The 23,474-nt window shown below is 35.6% G+C and overlaps 1 protein-coding gene across 4 annotated transcripts in view; it reads left to right on the forward strand.

The window, feature by feature from the left end:
• Positions 1-23,474, forward strand: part of LOC121408989 — a 37,907-nt gene that overhangs the window by 9,213 nt on the left and 5,220 nt on the right. For 3 of the 4 annotated variants that reach the window (XM_041600749.1, XM_041600750.1, XM_041600751.1), the window contains exons 4-9: positions 3,411-3,635; positions 16,285-16,404; positions 17,136-17,282; positions 17,763-18,950; positions 19,369-19,713; positions 21,015-21,212. In XM_041600749.1, coding sequence (XP_041456683.1) covers positions 3,411-3,635; positions 16,285-16,404; positions 17,136-17,282; positions 17,763-18,950; positions 19,369-19,713; positions 21,015-21,212 — 2,223 coding nt within the window. The remainder of the gene's footprint in view (positions 1-3,410; positions 3,636-16,284; positions 16,405-17,135; positions 17,283-17,762; positions 18,951-19,368; positions 19,714-21,014; positions 21,213-23,474) is intronic. The other variant, XM_041600752.1, reaches the window with a different exon arrangement.

Raw genomic sequence — 23,474 nt, forward strand, 5'->3', positions numbered from 1 at the left:
AAGTTAAAGAATGGTTAGGTGAAGGAAATGAGAAAAAGAGGAGGAGGAAATGGAAGAAGAAGTGAAAAGATTAAGAAGAATAACAAGAAGAAAGATGAGGAGAATAAGAATTAGTGGAGTCATTCCTTTCTATTAAGTTGCTTTAAACTATGGCAAGCACAATGGTATAGATCTGAACTAATCATACCATTTGAAATGACAATTGATAGAAAATGGAGAAGCAGACTCCAACTTTTTTTTAAAAAGTAGCATTAATTGCTTCACATCTGAAGTGTTGATTCTGAATTTCAATTACCATGGACATTGTTATTGGCTCACTTTGGATGGATGGTGCATCGCTGCACTGATGATGATTATTATTGTTGTTGTTTCTATAGTAAAAATTATTCATGTAGTAATTGTCAAATTCCAATGCCACAGAACAATACAGTATACGTCATAATGCAATGCATCAATACCCAACTTTTTTATCAAAAGATCAGTCGGTCCAATCACACATACCTTACTTTACCTGGTCCTTATTATTGTAGCTCAGAGTGACGTGTGCATACTTGTACATATTCAATCTGATAATAATTATAGATAATAAAATGAACATAGAAAACATGGCATACTGTAGATAGATATTCAGGTGTCAGTTTCATTCATGCTGTTTGTAACCCTGTATTACTCTATACCACTGTTTCTAATTCCTTTACATGTATATGCCGTACGACTATTGTTGCAAATTATATACAAAAATACATGTAAGGTTACAGTAGTATTGATTGTACGTGTGTCTGTTTTGTGTAGAGCAGATGTCGAGATATTTTAATTGATCAAAACCATTGTGTAGTGGCCTGAACTGTGAAGCCTTAAATAAACACTGCTTGTGTCAATAAAAAAAATACAATCATAGACAGTAATTTTGACAAATAAAAGCATTTTTTTTTCAGACTTGAATTTGGTTTGGAAATGTATGGAAATTATTACACTCAGAGTCTCAGATTTTGAAGAACATACATGTATACATGTACATGTAAATTATGATGTAATAAAGTAATTATCAAGGACCAGTATGACAACAAAATGTCCATGTACATTGCACAGTACGTAATGAGTGTATGCCTGCCTATAAAATATATAAAGTTGGAGTACATTTATTTATTTCAACTTTATATTTCATGAAAATACATTTATGTGAAAATTATAGTGTTCCTTTTTAGATATCAGTCTTTCAGCCATTGCCTCTGGAGTTTGGATACTGTTATTTTAACTTGATTTATATGAACTTTTGAATAAATGTAGATATTTGCAAGGGGTAAAAGCATTTTTTTTAGAATTGAGAAATTTCATGTTTTTGTAATCACATGTAAGGTTAGTTAACTTAGACCAGCTTTGCACCCACCCAAACTTTTTATTTTCTTTCCCAAATGGCTACGTCAAGTATGTGAAGTTCTGTCGTTTGTCTCTTTCTGCATTTACAGGAAGTGATCGGTTTTGATTACATCCGGGTTATAGGTTCATGTCAACCACTTGCCTATAAATCAGTGTATTCATTACACAACCAACCAGGGGAAATACCATATTTTCTTAAGTTCTGTACTTTAGACAGAAATTAGTGAAGTCCTAATAAATTTTTCTGAGTCATTAATAGTTCAACTCAGCATTATACATACAGGTAATGTATGTCTTTACCCTGTAAAGGTGAAAAGATCTGTTTTAATTTGGTCATTGCCCTTTTCTCAGCTTACTTTATTCCATCGAGTCCTATATGACACATATACCTTTAATGTAGAATCATGTCTAAACTTCTAAAGACTGTTCATTTGTACCATAACCATTCCAATCCACCCACACATCCTTGTTTACATGTACATCCATATTGTTGATATCCATTTCTGTAACCTAAGGCACTCATTAGAGCATCAAATATCCAATGAATAAAAAAAGTAGTGCAGTACACATGTATTTCACACCGTTAAGTGATTAGAATTTGTGTAATAGTTTTTCAATTTATTGATCAATCTAACAATTGACATTCACAGCTCCCCCAAATGGAACCTCCAGCTCTGTTTGGAGCATACATTCATTCCAGGCTCATTTGATCAAATGCATGTATGATGTATGACAGTTCTTAGTTTTCCATTGGATGAGTATTTGAATTAATAAGAATCAAGATTTTGCATTTTTATCTACATTACATTCTTCTATAGGCCTATTCAATCAGTTTCTACTTTGTATATGACCAGGAATCAATAAAATCAACAAAGAAATATGGGCTATTTAGTGGAAAACATTTTTACTTTGCCTGCAAGCTGTCTTAAAAAAAAGTTTTTCAACATATACTACACTTTTTTGGAGATTAAAAATGTCATAAGAATTAAGGAGAAAGGTTTCAAATAGTTTTTTTTAATATTTATATTTGGATGTTATTACAGTTACTTTACACGCACTGGGCCACTTATTTATTTGAATATCAAAATGCATGTACATTGTGTAATTTATTTAAAGATTTAATGAAAATATGTTTAACCAAATAGATTATTTTTATTTTAGGGAATGTATTTTGTAAGATATTCTAAACCGTAGGCTTGGTAGAGAGTACAAAAGTGAAGATTACATCACCTTCCCATTGATCCCCCTTTTGTTTTGCAACACCCACAATTAATGTCTGTACATATCGACTGCAAGGTCATACTGCTTCGTTTCAAATAAAATCAATCAAAATTGCCTAATGTAATATTCTCATTGTGATGATTTTGATCACATTATGATTGAAGCGCATAACATTTGGGCTTTTATCCTTGCATTGGATGTTCAATGTATATACAGGTTGCGTGCAAGCAAATGTCCTTCAGCATTGATTCTCTGCTGCGTGAAATTGCTGCATACGTTCTAATGGTCAACTTAGTTCTACCTGCGTGACTTGCGCAGCACCAACTATGCCGCCAATGAAGGTGAAAGTTGAGAGCAAGTGAATGAGAATGCGAGGACGTGGACGTTCCAGGACAGATGCTTTTAATACTTGTTGAATTATGAATATTTCTTGTAATGGCCAATGGGTTGGGTATTGATTGTTGGGATTTTGAGGTAGAATATTGCATAGAACATGTAGGAGAGAGGAGGAAGAGGAAGAGGCAAGATAAGAGAAAAGATATGGAGGAATAAGGAAAGTAAAATGAGACAGACAAGGAAGGCAAGGAGCCATATCTATATGTAGATAGAGAGAGTGAAAGTTAAGAAACAAAGAGGGGAGGGGTGGAGAGAAAGAGGGGAGAAAGGGGCAGAAAGACATTTAGGAAAAGGAGAGTGAAATCAATCAATAGTTATAACTCAATTATTATGATAGAGAGATTGATTAAAATATTTTTTTATATTTATGTGATTGTTGATATTAAGAGCAAAGCATTTTATTCTAAATTCTCCAGGCCCTGGAGCAGGAGAGGCATGAGCTCCGTATGAAGCTGGAGACTGCCCACACCGAGAAGGAGAACATGTCGTACGATCTCCGCATGGAGGTGGAGTCTCTGCGGAAGGAGTTAGCCAATCAGAGTGAGGCTCTCAAGGTTGCCAATAGCAACAAGCAGGGCATCATTGGAGAGCTTCTGGAACAGAAAGATCAGAACTTGAAACTAGCCAATCAGCTTCATGAGGTAGGTTATATTCTAAAGTTCAAAGGTCACTTTAGGTTCAAAGGCATCTCTGGTTGTATTTTTTATAGAATGTATATCAAACGTTCCTAAGTCAACCTTCTTTATTAAAGTCAAATAGTTTTCTCAGCCTTTTACTTTTTTAAATTCTCAATTATTACCTGCAGTTTCCCCAAATTGCCACCTTTCAAATACAGATATCAAAATGCAAATGATAACATCAACAAGATCTGACTGAAAACAACACTATGTGTAATCATTGCTCCTTTCTCCTCAAAGTCTATGCCTCTCCATCTCTCTTTGTAGTCACCGCCTTTTCCTCGTAAATCCTCCCCCATCCCCATTCCTTGAGGCTCAGTCATGTAAAGGTAATAAGATGAGGCTTTCTCGTAGATCGAGTATTGACATCTTCTCTTCCCTTCCTGAGATTGTTGTATTTACATCAGTAGATAGGATGTTGATGAGAAGTTCATTCCAACATCAAGATCTTTGGATTTATTGAAATGAGGAAAATCTGAGAAATATACATGTTAAACAGGTTTTAAAAAAAAAATCAATCATAGAATGTGTGCTGTATGCATACCACTGGAAATGTGAACTTTGTTTTTTGCTGAGAGCTGTAATTGTCAGTAGAATCTATTTTGGTTCTTTATTTACTGAATCATGCAATCATGACAGTAAGATGGGTATTCTTGCTTGTTATGTCATGTTACATTAACTGTCTTCTGTTTGACATGTGAGAGAGTGGAATACAGAAAGTGTGTGTATTGTATGAAAAGCAGAGAACAAAAAGAAGAAAGAGAGAGAGGGAAGGGGGATCGAGGGGGTGATAATAGTTAGGAATAGAGAATGCATGAAGGATATATAGAAATCAGGATTCAAAAGGGAAAATGAGAGGTAGAGTGAAGGAGAAAAATAGCACTTCATGAAGATGTGAAAATGGGATAGAGAAAAGGATGAGAAGGTAGGAAGAAAGGTTTTTCCAAGGGGGATACTGGGAGTGTGATTTATTAACCTTGACTCTACGCTTACAGCGCTGGGGCTATTTCACGCTACAACAGTTACCTCTCCACAGTGTCTCTTGATTCTGGTAATCAGGAGGCCAGTTTGTATCCCACTTGTACTTTAGTGATGTGGGTGTCATTTATTCACTTCAATTTCAGGATGACTGCAAAGGAAGAGGTAGAGAATTAAGTACAGAATGTTGTTATTGAGTGCACAGATTCAGAAATGATGAATCGCAAGCAGTAGATAAATGAAGCAATCAGGAAAGCACGGTATTTATAGATGTTTGGTTTTGTGAGTGGTTACTGTTAAAAGATTAATATGGAGAAAGTATATGAAAGGCACAATCAAGGCGCACACAGACACAGAATGGGATAGCTTAGAGAAGGAAGATGGAGAGGGATCGAGAGAGAAAGAGAGAGGGAAAACAAATCAGATGTACAAATAACATTATATATCAAGACGGTTGAATGAAAACTTGGATAGTAGTGAGTGATTTTATACAGAGAGAGAGAGAGAGACAGAGAGCAACAGGTTGTGTTTACAGTCATCCAATGTACAGTATACAAATGCTCATAGTGATCTTATGAAGATGTGAAAAGACTGGTATTTTGAGAGGAATGAGAGAAACTGAATACGCACAGGTTAAAAAGATAACCAGATTCTCGTGTAAGGTTCTGTGTAAAAAAAAATGTTTAGTACCAGTATTACATGTACAGTATAACAATAGTACCCCTCTTTGTTTAATTTGTTTTAGTTAGATTAATTAAATAATTGACCCCCCACCCCATAAGGTCTCCAATGATTTTAGGAACAATCAGAAAAAAAGAAAATATAGTGACTTGATTTTAAAGGTTTTTATACAAGTATTCTCTATGTTTGTATTATTTGACAATGTGTCATTTCTGTACTCTAATACTTTTGAATTGTCTCCTTAAATTTTGCTGAATATCCATGTGACTTTAATCTCTCGAGAACTCTACCCCCATATCTGTTTATGCCATATGAGGAAAATCATGAAAAAATGGAAAGCATTTATAATCGTCTGCATGCTGTCAGATTTTGAATGAAATAAAGATAAGATCAAACCATATGTACAGCTGTTGATATAATTTCCCATATGTACTTATTATGCCTGTAACTCTAATCAGGAAGTTTATCAGAGAGTCAAGTTGATTTTAACACCTGATCAGTCAACCATTCATCCATCCAATTAATTAATTTCATCTGCTACTTTTTTGTCATTGACAGAGGATTCTTGACATAATATGTGAGTTTATTCATCCATCAATATTTGGAGATCTTTGTAAAAAAAAAGAGTAATTATAAATTCTGGTGTGAGAAGCGTGCATGTACTGTACATGGCAATGTCAAATCTGTCAAATTCTTAAAGATTTCCTGACTTCTTTTGTTAAAGCAGATGAAAAGTGAGAACTATCTAAAAATACTATATTGGGCTTAGGGAAGTAGGGGGGGGGTGGTATTCAGTTAATCAGCAACAACAAAAACAAAAAAATCACTCTGAAAAGTCATTTTTAAGCGAAAAATATCAGTCACCTTATAATTTGTCAATGTCTATTTTTTCTTTTTAGATTTCACATACATGTACATGAACCAAGATTAAACCTGTCCCTTTCCCCCAAAAAATATCTCATTACATATGTGGGGGTGGTGGGGGTGGAGTTCATTTTGATCAGAATAAACTAGAAAAGCAGAATGTGCAGTGCTGTATGCAATTTTCAAACTTGATTATGACTGAGCTCCAAAATGTCTGACAGAAATTGCATGTGGCTGTATGAAATATGATGATTGAATTTGGTTGTGTTTGATGATGATTCAATATATTTTACATCCCTGAAACATAATATGATTCCCCTGCAGGCCAAATGGGTCATGCTGGTGATACCATGCATGCAATTATAGATTGGATTACATCATTTTCACTGGAGGCATGTTTCAGGGGTTCATGTCAAGTGTGTCCATGGAGGGTGAGAAAATCTGTTTTGAATGGTGGATTAAAGAGTCAAGTCTTCAGTGACCAGTATAAACAAATAGGAGTATGGTTTGTTTAATTTCATTATGTCCTATTCGCCCTCTTGCCTTAAGCTGTGTCATGCATTTCAAAAAATTTATCTCGTGCAGAGTTCAGCTACATTATGGTACTGTCATTGTATTAATTCTGTTTTTTTATAAAAGTATTTGTACTTTTCACTGAAATGATAGTAGTCTAGTTAGACCCCTGTTGCATACATGTATACCACTTTAAAAAGAGGCCTTGGATTCAGCTTAAAAGCTGTCATTTGATCCCTCTGCCCCCAGTATATATCTGAAAAATATCATTTATAACTTGAAAATTAAAATATGCACAACTATGTTTAGTGTCAAGGAGTACAATACCTTTTACTTGATATCAAAAAGTGTTATCCTTTGTTCCCTGCTATTTTTGTTTTTCAGGCATGTACAAGGTTTAGAATTACATGTATTGAACTCTATTTTAATATAATAGTCATGATAACACAGATACATGTACATGTAAGCCATATCAAACAAAACAAGGTTTTGTACATTTTCCCATTGTGACACCATGCCCACATTGAATACTGCTAATATGTTTGGTGATTTGTCAAAATAACATGTTTTTGTGATAAAGTACTAATCATTATCACTGGCTCATATCTTTTCAAACAGGCAGTTAGGCACCTTCACCTTAATGTCGTAAACACTGCTAAAGTCCAAAGTATGTTTGCTAATTATGAATCCTGAAATTAAGTTGTAAGATATTATTGGCTCAGACTAATAGATAAGGAACTTGAAGTCTGTAAATGTGCCGTGTCATTAATATTTTTTAAACAAGAACTGCTGGTTTTGTGAGAGACATACATGCATGTACATGTAACTGAAATTTGCCCACATATGTACCCAACAGTAAAATTGGTTGTTGGGTTATCTGGAAAGTTTCTGTTTTGAGGCAAAGATTTTTTTAGGATTAATAAGTTTAATTTGGCCTAAGTGGCCAAATAGCAATTCCTCAAGAAAATTTGTGTAAAAAACAAATTGATTTGATCTTCTTCACATAATGAGATGTTACTTTCCCAATAATGTCCATGGCATTCTATTAGGTTTGATTGAAAAGCATAAACATGTAAGTTGCCATCTTTATATTTCTTCCCTTTTGCTCGATAATCATTGAATTAGCAGCATGTTTCTTTTTAATTCTCTGTGTTGATATCTACTTATGGAGGGATGGGGGTGGAGCAAAGTCACTGATTGAGGTGTTCAGATTTTGTCACCACTGCACAGAAATTTGTATCACAAACTTTCACTGTAGACAGATCAATAATTTACTTTTGAATTAAAAAAAATCAAGTGTCCAATGAAATGGTACATTATATTAGACCATAAAATATATAAAAGTAAACATGAATTCTTTGTTGCATAGAGATGGTGCAATGCAAAAAACAAAAGAAACGGCAAGTATATATTCTTAAATGCGTCCAAATGGTAGACGACATGCAGACAGCCATTTGATCGATGGTATCAGTAGCGTTGAGCTGCTGTATGGGAACACACTTCAGACCATGGGCCAACACTCAATGTTGACTGGCCAAAGTTGATTCAAAGCGTGTTTCCACTGATATAGCCCACACCGTCAAGTGCGCAGTTGGCATGGTGCCAGGGTCTTTCATTTTCAAGCGTTTGTGATTCGCATTCTCTGCCTGTTATGATCAGCACTGTTTCAATGCAGTTGTTTTTAGTTTCAATCTGTTAGTGTGAAAGGGCTCCTTGTCAATATTGGTGGATGCAGCATGTGCAAAATCATCTGTCAATCATTGTATTTAATGCAAAAGGCGTGTTTCCACTGGATCATGCATTTGGTACAGACCCACTTCTGTATTCTTGGTATATTATGATAATTATTGCAGAGTTTTGAATGATATTTTTGATTATTCAGCTCTGAAGAGATGATTGAAGAGATAATTGGCCTGAAAATGATTGAAATTAGACTCAAATTGGTCTGACTTTTATGAAAATATGCATTGTTCACCTCCTATTTTATCAACAATCATGTAATATTCCACTAGTTTTCTGGTGACTTTCAAGTGAAATGATTTAAATAATGACATATCAACTGTCACTTTCTTTGCAGTCATTTATGTGGAATTCTCTGCTATACGCACTGCTTGATATATGTTTCATCAAACAGAAATATCATTGGTTTGTAAGAGTGGCTTTTTTTAACAGTAAATGCTATGCGCGTTCATATTTTGTAGTCATTTAAGCCAAAGAAGTTAGAAATATGAGTGGACGTACATGTAGGTAAGCTTCAATAAATAATAACATAATTAAAACTTTGCTTCCTTGACTTTTATTATCTTTTTTTTCTTAAAAGATAATTATTAGAATTTCACACAATTATCTTTGTGAATTGATGCCCAAAATTTATATCAGAAAGAAATCTTAGAAACAAAATGTTGATAGAAGGACTTAACCTGTGGAGTAATGCATTCCTAGAATTCAGAATTTTCATGATAAAATCCATGTGAGAAATAATTATTAAACCTTTTCCCCATTACATACGCTTTCTTACGATTCTCCTTGTTGGTAAAATATTTGTGGTTCTCTTTTAATGAATATTTATATTTCATGAAAAACCAAATAAACCATGATAAGGACAATTAAAGGGAAAATCTTTTGATATTGGGAATCTGCCAAATCTCTTGATTTTCGGCTATATTGCTGATTCTGAATAGATATTGGTCAGCATGGTATTTTTCCTTTTGCCAAGTCATGCTGTTCTCACATCCATTATTTGCTAGGGTATATTTGCTTAATACATCCTACCGTATGTGTCTTTCTCCATTACTGTGAAAGTGAATATCCTGAGCTATCCTAATCATTAGGAGAGATTGATGGTTTCTGCCATGCTTTGCACCAAACTGAAAGTTTCATGAATTTTTAAAAGTTTATATTACCAGGAGCAATTTTCTGGAATCTGGGGGGCGTTTCATGAAAGGACTTGTCGGACGTTTTATCCGACAAGTCCCATTTTATCTGACAATTGCCATAGGAACAGTGCCTCTCAGCCAATCAAAATCATGGAAAGATGTCAGATCTGACAACTTGTCGGATGAAAATATTGATGAAACGCTCCCCAGGTTATTAATAGTTTCCATTTTAAAATATGTAAAAATGTATATATCAATTGAAAAATATAAAGATAACAATGAAGCAGATGAACTTGATTGCTTTTGTTTTTTTAAATAAATCAAGAAATAACGAAGAAAATAAAGTAATAATAGGATGATATTATGGAAGAGTAGTGCTGTAGTGTTTCTGACTCTTGCATTGTAATCTGTGTGTTTGCATCTTACCCCGACCTAGCATCCTTTGGCAAGGGCAGGTATTAATCCACACTTTGCCAGGGAGTGGAGGATGTGCATACAATGTGTGCAGGTATCCCGGGGGGGGGGAGGGGGCAGTTATATTGACGAGTGGATATCATGCACGACCAAAAATCACGTAAAAAGGATGTCTTTTTCAAGATAGGGCACTTTATGTACGTGACGTGATAAGGGTGTCAAAAACACAAAAATATTAGGGTCACATTCGCGGGGAGGATAACACAAAATTAAAATGTTTTATAAAGGATGTCCGTTTTGCCCCAACACTAAGTATTTAGAGTCCGATTTGCGCGAGCTGTGGAAGGTGAGACAGTATGATGTGTAAAGGTAAAACCGATGACCATCGGACCGGTGACATAACAATAAATTATCGTTGTACTTGTTTAGGGGTTCATTTCAGGGAATACTTGCCAAAAGTATCGTTTTGTTTCCAATACTTGGTAAGGGTAGGGTTTTACATGGCAATACTTGTTAAGGTGTGCATTTTCAGAATATGGAAAATTCGTGTTTAGGGTGCTTTTCGAGACCCCATGGTCGCGCATGGTATCCACTCGTCAATGGGGCAGGTATTACTTATTGAATTTGATGACTGGGGTAATAATAATGTAATTGCAAAAGTGCAACCCTTGCAAAAGATGTAACTTAAGATGTTATTTGAAACACATGTAGAATCACATTTACTTGATAATTTAAACAAAAATGAAAATATTCTTGTAGAGATTGAGATTTAGAAATAGATATGAATAGTTTGAATGTTCTATACAGAGATAATGAAAACTTGTAATCCAATGCCAAAGTGCGTTGTTTTTTCACCCATTCTGTCGTAACTTGTTTAAAGTATCTAATAAAATCATGGTCTACAGACACTGTTAATCCCCAGGGATGATTATTATGTGTCCATGGCAACAACGGTAGATGCTGGACTTGTTTTATTCAATGGAAAAAAGATGTCAAATAAGTGACTCCTGGGTACGTTATAAAAGTGTGGACATTGAAGGGGGATTGTTACAAGGAAGAAAAAGAATAAGTGGAGAAAAATGAGAGAGAGAAAGAGAGGAGATGAGGGATGGTGTTCAGAGGGATGAGTTGGGAAAACAGAAGGGAGATGAAGAGAGAGAAGAAAAGTCCAGTTAAAAAATGTTATTAGTTATAGTGGAAATTTGTCTTGAATGTGCATGACATCGCAAGTTAGGGGTGATATTCTGAATGAAAATGAAATTTTATTGTGGAAATTTGTCTTGAATGTGCATGACATCGCAAGTTAGGGGTAATATCCTGAATGAAAATGAAATTTAGCAAAATACTGGTTTAGACTTACGAAGTCAAGTTCATGTAGGTGTACATGTGCAGCATCAGTATGTATGTATGTATGTATGTACATGTATGTATGTATGTATGCAGGCATATAATTCTAAACCTATATTGGTTATCCTCAAGAAGTGATCAAAATTCATGAAAATCATGATTCAACCATCTTGTGGTACCCGGGGGGGGGGGGGGCACTCAGTATATAATGCATAGTGGGTATGTGCCGCGGAGGGGACCCCCATTTTTACACTCAAATTTCTGTTCCAAGGCATTGCATTTTTGTCTTATTAAGAAAAACGAACAAAGAAAGCCGCTCTATGGCATAGCATTTTCTTCTTATCGAGAAAAAAAGAAGAAAGAAATCCGCTCCAAAGCTTCACATATTTTTCGTTACGCCATTCCGGTCGCATTGATCTGCTACAAGGACCTGTAATTTTGGTGAAAAGCGGACGTAGAGCGCTTTTCGACCATCGCCTTCAGCGCGAGCGCATCCGGTGGAGGCCGCGGTAGCTGCACCATGCACAATTGCCCATTCCATAGGGATGCATATACGCACTCACACACTTGAGATCCGTTCCAAGGACCCCCGTTTTCACAAAATTGTAGTTCCGAAGCCCGTTCCGAGGACCCTCCTTTTTACAGTAAGCCCACTCCAAGGCCCCTGTTTTTTGCCTTGCCCGCGGCACACCCCACCACTTTTTTGGTCGAGTGCCCCCCCCCCCCGGTGTGGTCCCCAGCCCCAAGCCCTCACAAGAGTGAACACAAATGAAAAATCTGCCAACTTAATCAATTTTCAGTATTTAGCAACTCCAAGATCCAAATGTAAATGCAGATTTTATAAGATGGAAATTAATAAATGTATTCATATTTTCAAACCAAAGCATCACTGGCCACCAAGCACAAATACAGACTTCCCTGACTTGTGCAACAGATGTCAATGTTATGGGTGTTGGAAACCTTGTGTTTTTTAGGTAAAGCATCTCTGGCCACCAATCACATACATGTATGTTGTGAAATAGCCACCCATATGTGTTACATATTTTTCAAACAAACAGAAACAATGCAAGATATGTCAAAATATGAATGTGAATTTTAAAGTTTAAAATGATTCTCAAACTGAAGTATCATTGGCAACCAAGTACTAGTAGGCCTACATTCATGTACAGTGTACATGTATGTAGTGCAATGGCCATCCATGTTACTACAGTACTTAGAAAATGATGTCCCCAAAATCAAGATTGCAAGGCTACAGGCCAAAGCATGTTTAAGACAATAACTTGTGATGTTTTTCTGAAAAAGACCCATATAATCACATATTTGAAAAACGAAGTAACGCAAGTCTTGCGAAAAGCAATAAACAAGGAACCAATGTACGTGGACAATCTTTCTGCTCAAGATTTCAAAGGCATATTGATATTGGAGCGCAGAAGATGCTGTGCATTGTATTAGAAGGATATTCGCCCTATTATAAAGGCATTGCCATGGCAACTGCCCTCTGCTTCCTGTTGTGTACTATTCCAATAATCACTATTCAAAAGAGCAGTCCCTACTGATATGAAGGGTTAGAGAGAGAAGATGTATGATATTTTATTTACAATATTCACCTAAAATAGAAAAACAAACACACATCTGAAGTGACTGAAATTTTCATTCTTGAATGATTTCTAAACCGTTTCCCTCAACATTTGTCAGTTAAATGTAATAAACATTAGTGACTTATAACATTTAGGTAAATTTTCATTGACTTTTAGTAGGGGGCTAAATTATTAGGGGCAAATTCAAGTATGAAATGTGACATAAAACACAAAATAAATCAGATAATCACATAAACCTTTGCCTAAATCTCTTCATGTTTTTATTGAAATTTGATATGAGAAACAAGGTTTACATGTACTTTTATTTAATACAAATGAGTGGTATTAAAATGCAATAGGACCATATTTTAATAGATATGCTGTCTGGTACTGATACTCTGGTAAAATGACCATGAAATATGAAAATTTATTTAAAGAGAAATTTGTTGACATTATTTTCTATGCATGGTGTCTGTCTGTCTGGCTGTGTCTGAGTCTGAACTCATTAAAAGCTGTTGTATGTTGATGATATTGCTTCAATAGTTTGCTTTGGTTTGCGTGGGAGATAACCTTGCTTGCATTTTTTTTGCTATGCTGATGTACATGTGTGAGGCATTAATTATGACAATGGACCTTGCATTGAGAGAAAAAGAAAAAAAAAGAATGATGGGGGGTGAGGGGATAAGAAATAGGGAAAGGGGGACAGACTGTGCAAACAAAGTCACATGACATCATGCCATGCCACGATTTGTCACTTTATGATCAATAAGACTAGAGTGTTATCATGCATGTATAGAGAGTAGGGGGCAGGGAAAGGAAAGTGGGCAAATGTTGCATAGTGAGAATCCAAACTATGGTTGACTGGACAGGATGCTGAAAGGTGACAGAGGAAAGAGAAAAATGATACATGAGACAGAGACAGAGAGTATGAGGGGGGAGGGGGAGATTGAGTGACATATGGCAAAAAAGTCATTGTTACTTGTTAATAACAACATACTGAGTTATTTTTGAATTAAGATGGAGCATGAGAAAAATCTCTTTTATTCCAGTGTTTTTTTTGCAGACAAATTTCCTCTGGTAATTCTCAAAAAAAAAACTGTAAAAGTAGTCGATGGAAACTGAAAATGCTACCCGTTAAAGAAGACAATCCCTGTAGACAAATGGTTGTAAAATGATATTATGAAAAGTCTAATAACCTGTCTTCATCCAGAATTGCAAAGGTTTAGTAAATGCTAAATGCTGTCACATAATGGCTGAATCATTTAACCTCCATTTAAAAGAAGTAGGGCTCTGTGTATACCCCTACCTCGTTTTCATTTAGGAAAGGCAGTTCTTTTTCAAAACAAAAGGCATTTGGGGGACTTATTAATTGAAATGATACCATCAATTGATTAAAATACTTTACAGAGAAGCATAGGGCAGGGTTATTTTTTCCATACAGTCATCAGTTGTAATTATCTGATGGACACGAGCTATCGTTCTGACATTGACGACGTAATTATGTTGATGGTAGTAGCCATGGATTAAAAGGTTTGCGTGTTGCATAGCGTTCAAGGTAATGAGAAGGAGATAGAGCGATGAACTGCAAATTGGCAGCACTTTCTGACTAGGTAGCAGTCACGTTATGTTGGGAAGTGGATCCATAAATTTGTCTGGATTTTTTCCCAGAAGTTATGCCACTGTATGCATTAGAAAATAGTCAAGTGCAAATTTATTGTAATGTCGAAATGTCAGGAGTCGGTTTAGATCATAATATCAAAAGAGATGATGAAATGCCAGTATTGATGACACAATGCTTTATGCATGTTAAATTGTTCTTGATTTTTGCCGACATCATTGGAATTACATTTGAATATAATGCAATGATATGAAATTACATAGAACAGTATTATAAACAGAAATTGCAGTATATATTGTCAATCAACTTTATTGTATATGATACTGTTCTTAATTTGTTACAAGGAATCATGAAATCATGATACTTTATGAACGAGGGCCATACATCTGACCATGCAGATTATACTTTTTATTGAATCCAGTTCAGTGGTTCTTTGCAATTCACCATGTCTCTTTTGAAAAATATGGGGTGAATTGCCATTTGTTTCCCTTTTTTGATGAGTTTTATAATTGCACTGAGAAGAGGGGGTGTGGCAGATCCTTCTATTCAAGATCCTCAAGGTTCGATACTAATTGGCGTTTATGATTGGGGCTGCATCATTTCTACCGTTGAAAGAAAACACTAAACAGATTTCTTACATTAATACTCTTGCTTATTATTGCATTCAAGTTGACCCAATTCTCCGTATACCATTTATACTGCATTCTTGTTAATGTGGTTTCTTTTCAGTGTTTATACATATATATGCAAGCACACTTTTTGTTTGTACATGTATACACAATCATCATCCACTTCCCTCTAATTGTATTTTCCTTTGCCCAATTTGACATCTATAGCTGTGCAATATGAGGTTGAACACTTCTTATTTTACACAATTTCTGACTTAGAAAAAAGAAAGAAGAGAGAGAGGGATGGCTTAACGATAGTATGAAGCAAGTTTCATAGGACCATGTGCAGAATTACATCTTGATGTATAAACACATCTCTGTCTGTATGTCTGTCCATCAGTTTTTCCTCTCTCTTCTTACTCTCCTCTCTTTTTTGTTGTTGCTATATTCCGATATCCCCCCCCCCTCTGTTCCCTCTTCTTTATAACCCTCTCTTCCTCCCCCTCTCCCCATCCTGTTCTCTCTTCATTACCCCTCCTCACTACTGTCAATGTATTTTACATGAATTCCCTGAATTCTGTTATGTCTGACAGTACACCAGTATCTCTTTGCATTTTGATTTATTATTCATCTCATTTCAATAAAGCCTGTAGGCTGACAAGTTGAATTCAATATAAATGCTTCATCTAAATACATTTAAATCTAAATTCAGTATAACAGGAGTAAAATTTGATTTCCCACTCCATTTTACAGTCACTCTAGACTGTTACTGGTGAATTATTTGCATGAAAATACTTTCCTAAATCAATTAAATTGTTTTGGTGCTCTTGATATTTTCTGTTAGTATGTTTCTGTTTATCTTCTTGTGTATTGTACTATTTAAACCTTGAATGTTTCATCGTTGAAACCATTGATCTACTACATTTCATCCAACGTGAGAAGGAATTTGAAACATATGATATGTTAGCTATATTTACAATGTTATTCAGTTGATAATAATAACATAAGGATAATGTGAATAATGGCTATGATAATCATGATGATGATGATGGTGGTGGTGGTTGTGGTTTTGATAATGAAGCATCTCATTTCATAATGATTTTCATGTATTTTTATTGCTTCTTTTTTTTGTTTCAGATGACACGTGAACGTAATAACATCCATGATCGTCTTGAAATAGTTCAAAAGCAGAATGAGAGTATGTCACTCTTTCATCATGAATCAAGTCTTGGGAAATCAGAGCAACTTAGAATGGAGGTAGGAAGAAGGAAAAAGGAAGGAAGGAGAGAGAGAAGGAGAAGACGATTTTGTTTTGCAAACTATGCACCCATTTACACTTTCCTTCAAATTTTAGAGTAATAAGGGATGAGGCAATTTCAAATTTATCTTATTGAATATTTCTGATGCCAGATATTTCTTTTAAAAAAGAATTAGAATGCATTTCCAGATTGCTCTCCGTAAGACTAGAGAAACAGACTTCAAAATGAACTTCAATTTAATTGCAGTTCCATTGACTTTGGTAAATGCAGCATAGAAATCTCTCTTACACACAAATAAATTTTAAACACCCATTCACTTTTAATGTAAAAAATTTCTTAAAACTCTGATGAAAATGTGCACAAGGGGATGTTTCACAAGAACTTTTAGGTGTGACTGGAAGTTGCACTTAAATTCTTAGTTGTGTGCAGTATATAACACATCACCGCATTGATCAGGTTATGCCAAAGGATGTGCACTACTTCATATTCATCAATGAGATTGACCATATGCATGCCAGCATTTAAGCATGACTTTAGTTCACACCTAACTCAGATCTTTCAATATCAATTGATCTGATTATCCCATTAAGTTAATTTACACCCCTGTTTATATTTACTTAAAATAACTTTACTCAAATTATGAAACATATACACCCCTAGTTGCCATGAATTATCTCTTTGTTTGAAGGTTTTTTCTTGTTTGTGTTATTTTCATTATTTCTTTTTTAGGTTGGAGTCTTGAAAGAAGAGAATGGTTCATTGAGGGAGAGGATTGTTGTTGTATCCAGTGAACACATGACCATGATGTCAAAGGTCGAGGAGGCTAAAGAGAGGAACATGATGCTGGAGAAACAGGTTCTTGAACTAGAACAGAGGGTAGGTGTAGGACCCATGCCTCCTAAATATAGGACTTGTATACAAGAGTCACAACCTATACATGTTAGAACCAATACCTGCTGGTCCTTGGTACTATACCTGGTACTACTGTATTGTAAGATCCTCATAATTTAAGGAGGCATTATAGCTTGCTTACTTAAAATAAAAGATGAAGAAGAAGACAACAAACAAGAAAAAGAAGATAAAGGAAAAGAATAAGGATGAGAAGGAGAGTCAAGAGTCTCATTTTAATGCATCTATTATCTGCCATTTTTGTTAATCTTGTAGAAAAAAATATGCCTTCAAGTTGTAAAACATTAACAGCAGTTTTTGCGAAACGGAGTGTCAAAGTGTGAAAATACAAAATCAAAATGTGATGTAATTTTGCTTGTATGACCTTTTGCATGAATCATAATTTTTGTGACATATACTGAGTGATCATAATAACATAGTATTACATTGAACTTGTTTCTTTTACAGTTGCAATTTAGAGAGACGGAGCTTAGAGACTTGAGTCGTCTGCATGATGAAACGATGCAAGAGCTTGGGGCTGCACGTTCACGTGCCAATACACATTGCAGTAGCTCCCTCTATGATGAGCTGGAGACAGCAGAACTAACAGGCTATGAGAGCTCGGAAGAAGATCTGGAAGTCGATGACAAAGCCGATGTGATGATTTCCAAGTTCCTTGGTAGTCGTGACTTTGGCAGGCAGATGAGTCTTGCTGAGGAATTAGCTCAGTCTCTAGGAGAGATGGAATCCTCGAGGATGGGCCAGAACAGAGAGATGCAGGAGATGAGCTTAGCTGATGAAATGAATGCAACTGACACTGACAACACTCCCCAGCATGAGAAAACCTTAGAAGAATTTGTAGAAAGACTTGATAGAGAAAGTTTGAATGAAAGTCATCAATTGCAGGATGATCATTCAGATCATAAGAAGACTAGCTTAGCTGATGAGCTGACAGAAGCTGGATTTGGTGGTGGAGGGCATCAAGGGGACTTCATTGGTTCTGGAACACCACAACAGGACGGGGCAAATTCTTTAGATGCAGCTCAACATGCAAATACTTTGAGCCTTGCTGATGAGCTGTCACAAGTCTCTTCATCTATGCCCGATGTAAAGTTGGAGTCGTCAAGTACCCTGGTAGGTTTTGGGGGAGATGTGGAAGTAGGTGGTGATAAAGATGATAAAATGCAGAGTGGCTTCATCGTCGGTGGAGATGATGAGGATCAGGAGGAGCAGATGATACTTGGGGTGCCCATGGCAACACAGTGTTTAAACCAAGGACTAAGCTTGGCCGATGAGTTGGCTGGCATGGGATACCAACAGAGTTACAACGAAGATGAGGCAGAGGGAGTGGAGGAGGAGGAATGCGGTGATGCTGAAGGATGCGATGTGTTTGGAAGAAGTGAAAGAGGAGCTGAGATGGTTGCAAGCAGAGTCAGAGAAGGAGGCGGCACAGATTTCCTCACTCCTGAGCCTAAAGGCCAAACAACTGTAGGAACAGGGGATGGAGGAAGAACTCTAGGAAGAGGAGGGAGTAAAGGAGCAGTAGGTGAAGCAGCAGAGGATGATGATGATGCAGACATTACCAGTTTGGAGACTCCTAAAGCATCTCCTAGCAGGAGTCCAAAGCCAGGAGACTTGCACATGAAATACAGACAGGTATCATCTTAAAACTTACTGCTTTACTAGTTCAATAACAGGCACTTACTAATAGTCATGTCATTTGGTCTGTTTCTTCTACTTATGCAACATGCTGTTGATAAGAAATTGTTAAAGATATGTTGTCCAAATAACTGATACCCTAGAGTCTTGTGATAAACTTATTTTGCATTGCATATTTCACAGGGCAAGTAGTGATGTAATCCATAGAGTCATTATTTGAGATTAGTTTCATCTACTTTATAAAGGAAGGTGGTATTTCAGTCATCTTTTTATTATCCAGTAAAGGATTGTAGAAAATAGGATTTGACTACTATATATTTTATTAATTTCTACTTAACTAGTTATTGGTTTTGAGGAATTTCAGTTATGAAAATAAATTGAATTCTCTTCATTTCCTTTCATTTTTTCTTTGAAGATTGAGGATGTTCTTCACTGGGTTCATGTGACACTCACCCACATCATCCTAGAGCTGCACTCTTTAGTCCGGTTACCCCTCACTGATCTTGGTATCATGCATGCATCCAGTGTCCTTCACTCTGTACACCCGTCCACCACCACTCACCGTTACCCTGCATCCTCAACCCCCTGGTCTACTGCATCTAACACAGGGGTTCACTTAGATGATGATGACGAGGAGGAGGATGATAATGGGGACTTGGATGAAGGTCGGAGGTCAGAGTTGATAGGTGACAAGGTCAAATCTCAGTTGAGTGTCTTGAGGAGTATGCTCAGCATCGTGGTGAATGGATCACCAAAGATGGTAAGAAAAAAAATCTTTTTTTTAACTAACTACAGGATTTAAGAATTCTAATCTATCAAATTTCTAGCTCTGAAGTTTAGCAGATTTAGGTAGAGGAAGTAGTCGGGGTGATTTTGGTGTGGGTGTTGGAAGCATAATGTAGATTGCCTTCCCTAGCTCCTAAACCTGCTCTGAGTTTACAAAAATAATGCAAATTGCATTATTAATAGCTTGACACCTAGTGGGTGTTTCATAAAGCTGTTTGTAAGTTAAGAGTGACTTTAAGAACGACTGGTGATCCTTTCTTGTGGTAAATGGTATATTCATTGGTGATGGTTTAGCGCGTAAGAAAGGTTTACTAGTCCCTCTTGAAGTCGCTCTTAACTTACGAAAGCTTTACGAAACGGCCCTCTAGTGAGATTTGTCCCAGAAGCAGCTTCATTTTAAGATTGATGCTGAAACGAAAATTGAAGCCTTTGAAAAAGCCTTCAGATAGATGGCTACCTCAACAAGTTTGACTATGCATCAAGAAATGTATTTCAAAAGTGGCTAGGTAACAACCTGTTCCCTCAGGGATTTTTCGACATTCCCATAGGTTCTGCATAAGGACCATCTTGTTCCAGTAGGCAATTAATGAAGCTGTCTCTCGAAAATGAACAATAACTATCGTACTCTGCAAAATCCATGATAATACAACGAAAGGACCAGTATCTTGACAGCTTTATGATTAATTGCATTGATCAATATGACCAATTACTTTGCTTTTTTTTGCTATTTGTTTCTTATACTCACAATCCCCAATTATAATTATTGTCTTTGGTGTGCATAAACTTCTTTCCATTTATTTCAATAACTTAATGATACCCAAATGTTTTATCACACCTTTTGACATTGTGAAAATGGTCGATTCTTGTTAGAAAAGTGATGATTTCATAAAAATTCTTTATAATGTTCATTCGTTTTATTTCCACAACAAATAAAATGTATATTGCATCCTTCGTAAAACTAATGATATTAATTTGTAATAGTGTCTTGAGATTGACATTTAGGGAAGCATGAGGTGCATAGTATAATGTGGGCTTATCAGGGTTTGAAGTAGAAATTAAAGGACTTCGCTTGTCCTAGTGATAATTCATGCATCTTTGTTAGCGAAATTTGCAGCATTTATATGTATTTTTATTTTAGCAAATAGTTTAAATTATGAAGGTAGCAAACAGGTTTTACTAACTATAATAGGGTATATAAAGAACATAAGGTGTATAGGTATGATGACACACTATTACACTATTAAGTGTAGCCTGTGCACCATGTGTATCTCCTAGCTTAATGGAGCCTATAGAGGGCGCCAGGAGGACCAGGAGCGTATTGCTCAGCTCGAGGGGCATGCAGAGGCCTTGGAGAGGGAGCTGAAGGATACTAGACTCCAGGTGGATCTCCTGGAGGCGGAGATAGAGAGATTGGACAAGGTGCTACTTAGGAAGGATGAACAGATTGATAGACTACATCAAGGAAGAAAGAGAGTGAGAAACTGATTTGTGGTGTGCTGAATGTTTTGTAAAGGCGACCGCACACCTTATTATTGGTCTGCGACCCGATTTCAGAATAAAATGTTGTACAATTTGATGTTAATATTGAGACTTGGAATATCTTACTGTGTAATGTTCGAAATCATCGTACAAATACCTGTGTTCAAATCTGTGACTATGCTATCATCCTTCATAGAATAATAGCGAATTTAATATCTAGTCGTAATGACATCATAGCAGTCGTACGATTGGCTACAATTTGAAACTAATATGGCCTTTACTCCAAAATAAAGGTTTGCAATCTTTCAAAATGGTTATATTAGTATTTTTTCAATTAATTTTAACCTCAAATAAAATGATATGTTCCATTCACATTTTCAGAAAATGAGCAAAGTGTGATTTGTTTTAAAATCAGATCGCAAACAGTCGTAAGGTGTGCGGTGGCCTTAAAGCAAATGTCTGAATGATCTGGGTTGCATAATATTTATCATTGATGATAACTGAATCATTGGTGATCATCTTGAATCCTTGAATTGATTGTCTACTGAGAGTTATGTTACCATGGCAGTTGCCAGGCCTTAGTGCTACTTTTCTATTGTGCACATATCTATATTGTTTTACAATTGAGGGAGAAAAACACAAACATATCTCCAAGGCCAGTCAACAGGGTATCAGTGGTCATGTCAAAAGGATTTGGATTTATATTCCCAGGTTGTTATCGAGGCAATGTTACCATTAATGATATATTAAATGCTACAGAGCCCAGATATATTTTATTGCATAAATAATCAATGTACGTATTTTAGAGGCCTACTTCACTGCCATATTACATTAATCTCATTATGCAATCTCTTGTTTTGATCACTAATGATTTCCAGTATAAAGTACCGGAACATAGCAAATGTAACATTTTCAACTTCTTGTCCTGCACTCTAGAAACATTCACATTTTTCTCATGGATGCTTCAAAAACCAGGGAGAATTAAGATATAAAAAAGATACAAATTCAATTTTTCAATGCAAAAAAATGTCTTTTTTTGTTGGTTACATGTGTATTTCTGCTTGATGTACACGAAAAGCTATTAATTTGATTTTTGCAGTACTACAGTATGGCTAAGTGTGCAGTTTAAAGAGATAGTTGAAAGTGCATAACATTATATCAATATGAATGTGGGTTGCTTTTGCTTGTGCTAACTGTAGTTCTAGTCTGCTAAATGCAATATAATCTTGCTACCAATATTGGTCAGTTATATGCCTGATTGTGCTTCTGTTATATATGTAAATATTGTTTAATGCTGTCTATGTGCTTAACATTTGCTTGGAGCAATAAATAATATTCTAAAATTTATGTTCTATGATTTCTATCATTTGTTCCCCTTTGTAATACAAATTGTTTTTGATCAGGGGCTTGTTTCGGAAAGAGTTGTGATCAAATGCAACTCAAAAAATCAGTCGCAACTTGATTTTTAACCAATAAAATGTGTATATTAGGGACTTATGCTTGATTTTTTTTTAGTTGCATTTAAATGCAACTCTTTTTGCAGAAGTACCCAGGATAATGATAATCTGTGAAAGTCTTTAATGTGTGTGTGTGTCTGCATATGTGTATAAAATAGATTTTTGTAAACATATTTGTAGTGTTTGACTGATTTAAAGGAAACGTCAAGGATTGATTTATTATGTTTACAAGCAAAACACACCCTATTGCTATGGCTGCCACATATTAATGATAACGATAATAAGAATGAATAATGATAATAATGCTAATGATATTTAATAATCATTTTGATAATACTAGTAATAATAATAATAACTAAAGTAATAAGCAATGGAAAATATGTAAAAAAAAACATGATATATTGCATGATCTCACCCCCTCAACCTATTTTACTTCAACCTTTCTATTTTTTTTATTTTCTTTTTTCTCTCACTCTCAATAATATTTAAATGTTCCTATATTCTCTCATATTTCTTGTCTTTGTTTTCACCCCATCCTTCCATCCAGTTTTGATTCCAGTCTCCCCAAACCCTACCCTCTTTCATGCCTGCTTCCTCCTTTCTCTTCTGTCTGTCTAAATAAAGTATTCTCTTGGTAATTAAATCCTTGAGCCTTGAATACAGCACTCTTCATAGCTGTATATGCAATGTATATATTATTACCCTTTACATCTGTGTGTAATACAGACAGATTTGCATTGCCTTTGTTGTCGCCTAACTTACACTTTTTGTGTATGTGACACATGAATGACATTGGCAA

Source organism: Lytechinus variegatus, chromosome 2 (genome assembly GCF_018143015.1).
Source record: "Lytechinus variegatus isolate NC3 chromosome 2, Lvar_3.0, whole genome shotgun sequence".
In the NCBI taxonomy this organism is placed as follows: Eukaryota; Metazoa; Echinodermata; class Echinoidea; order Temnopleuroida; family Toxopneustidae; genus Lytechinus; species Lytechinus variegatus.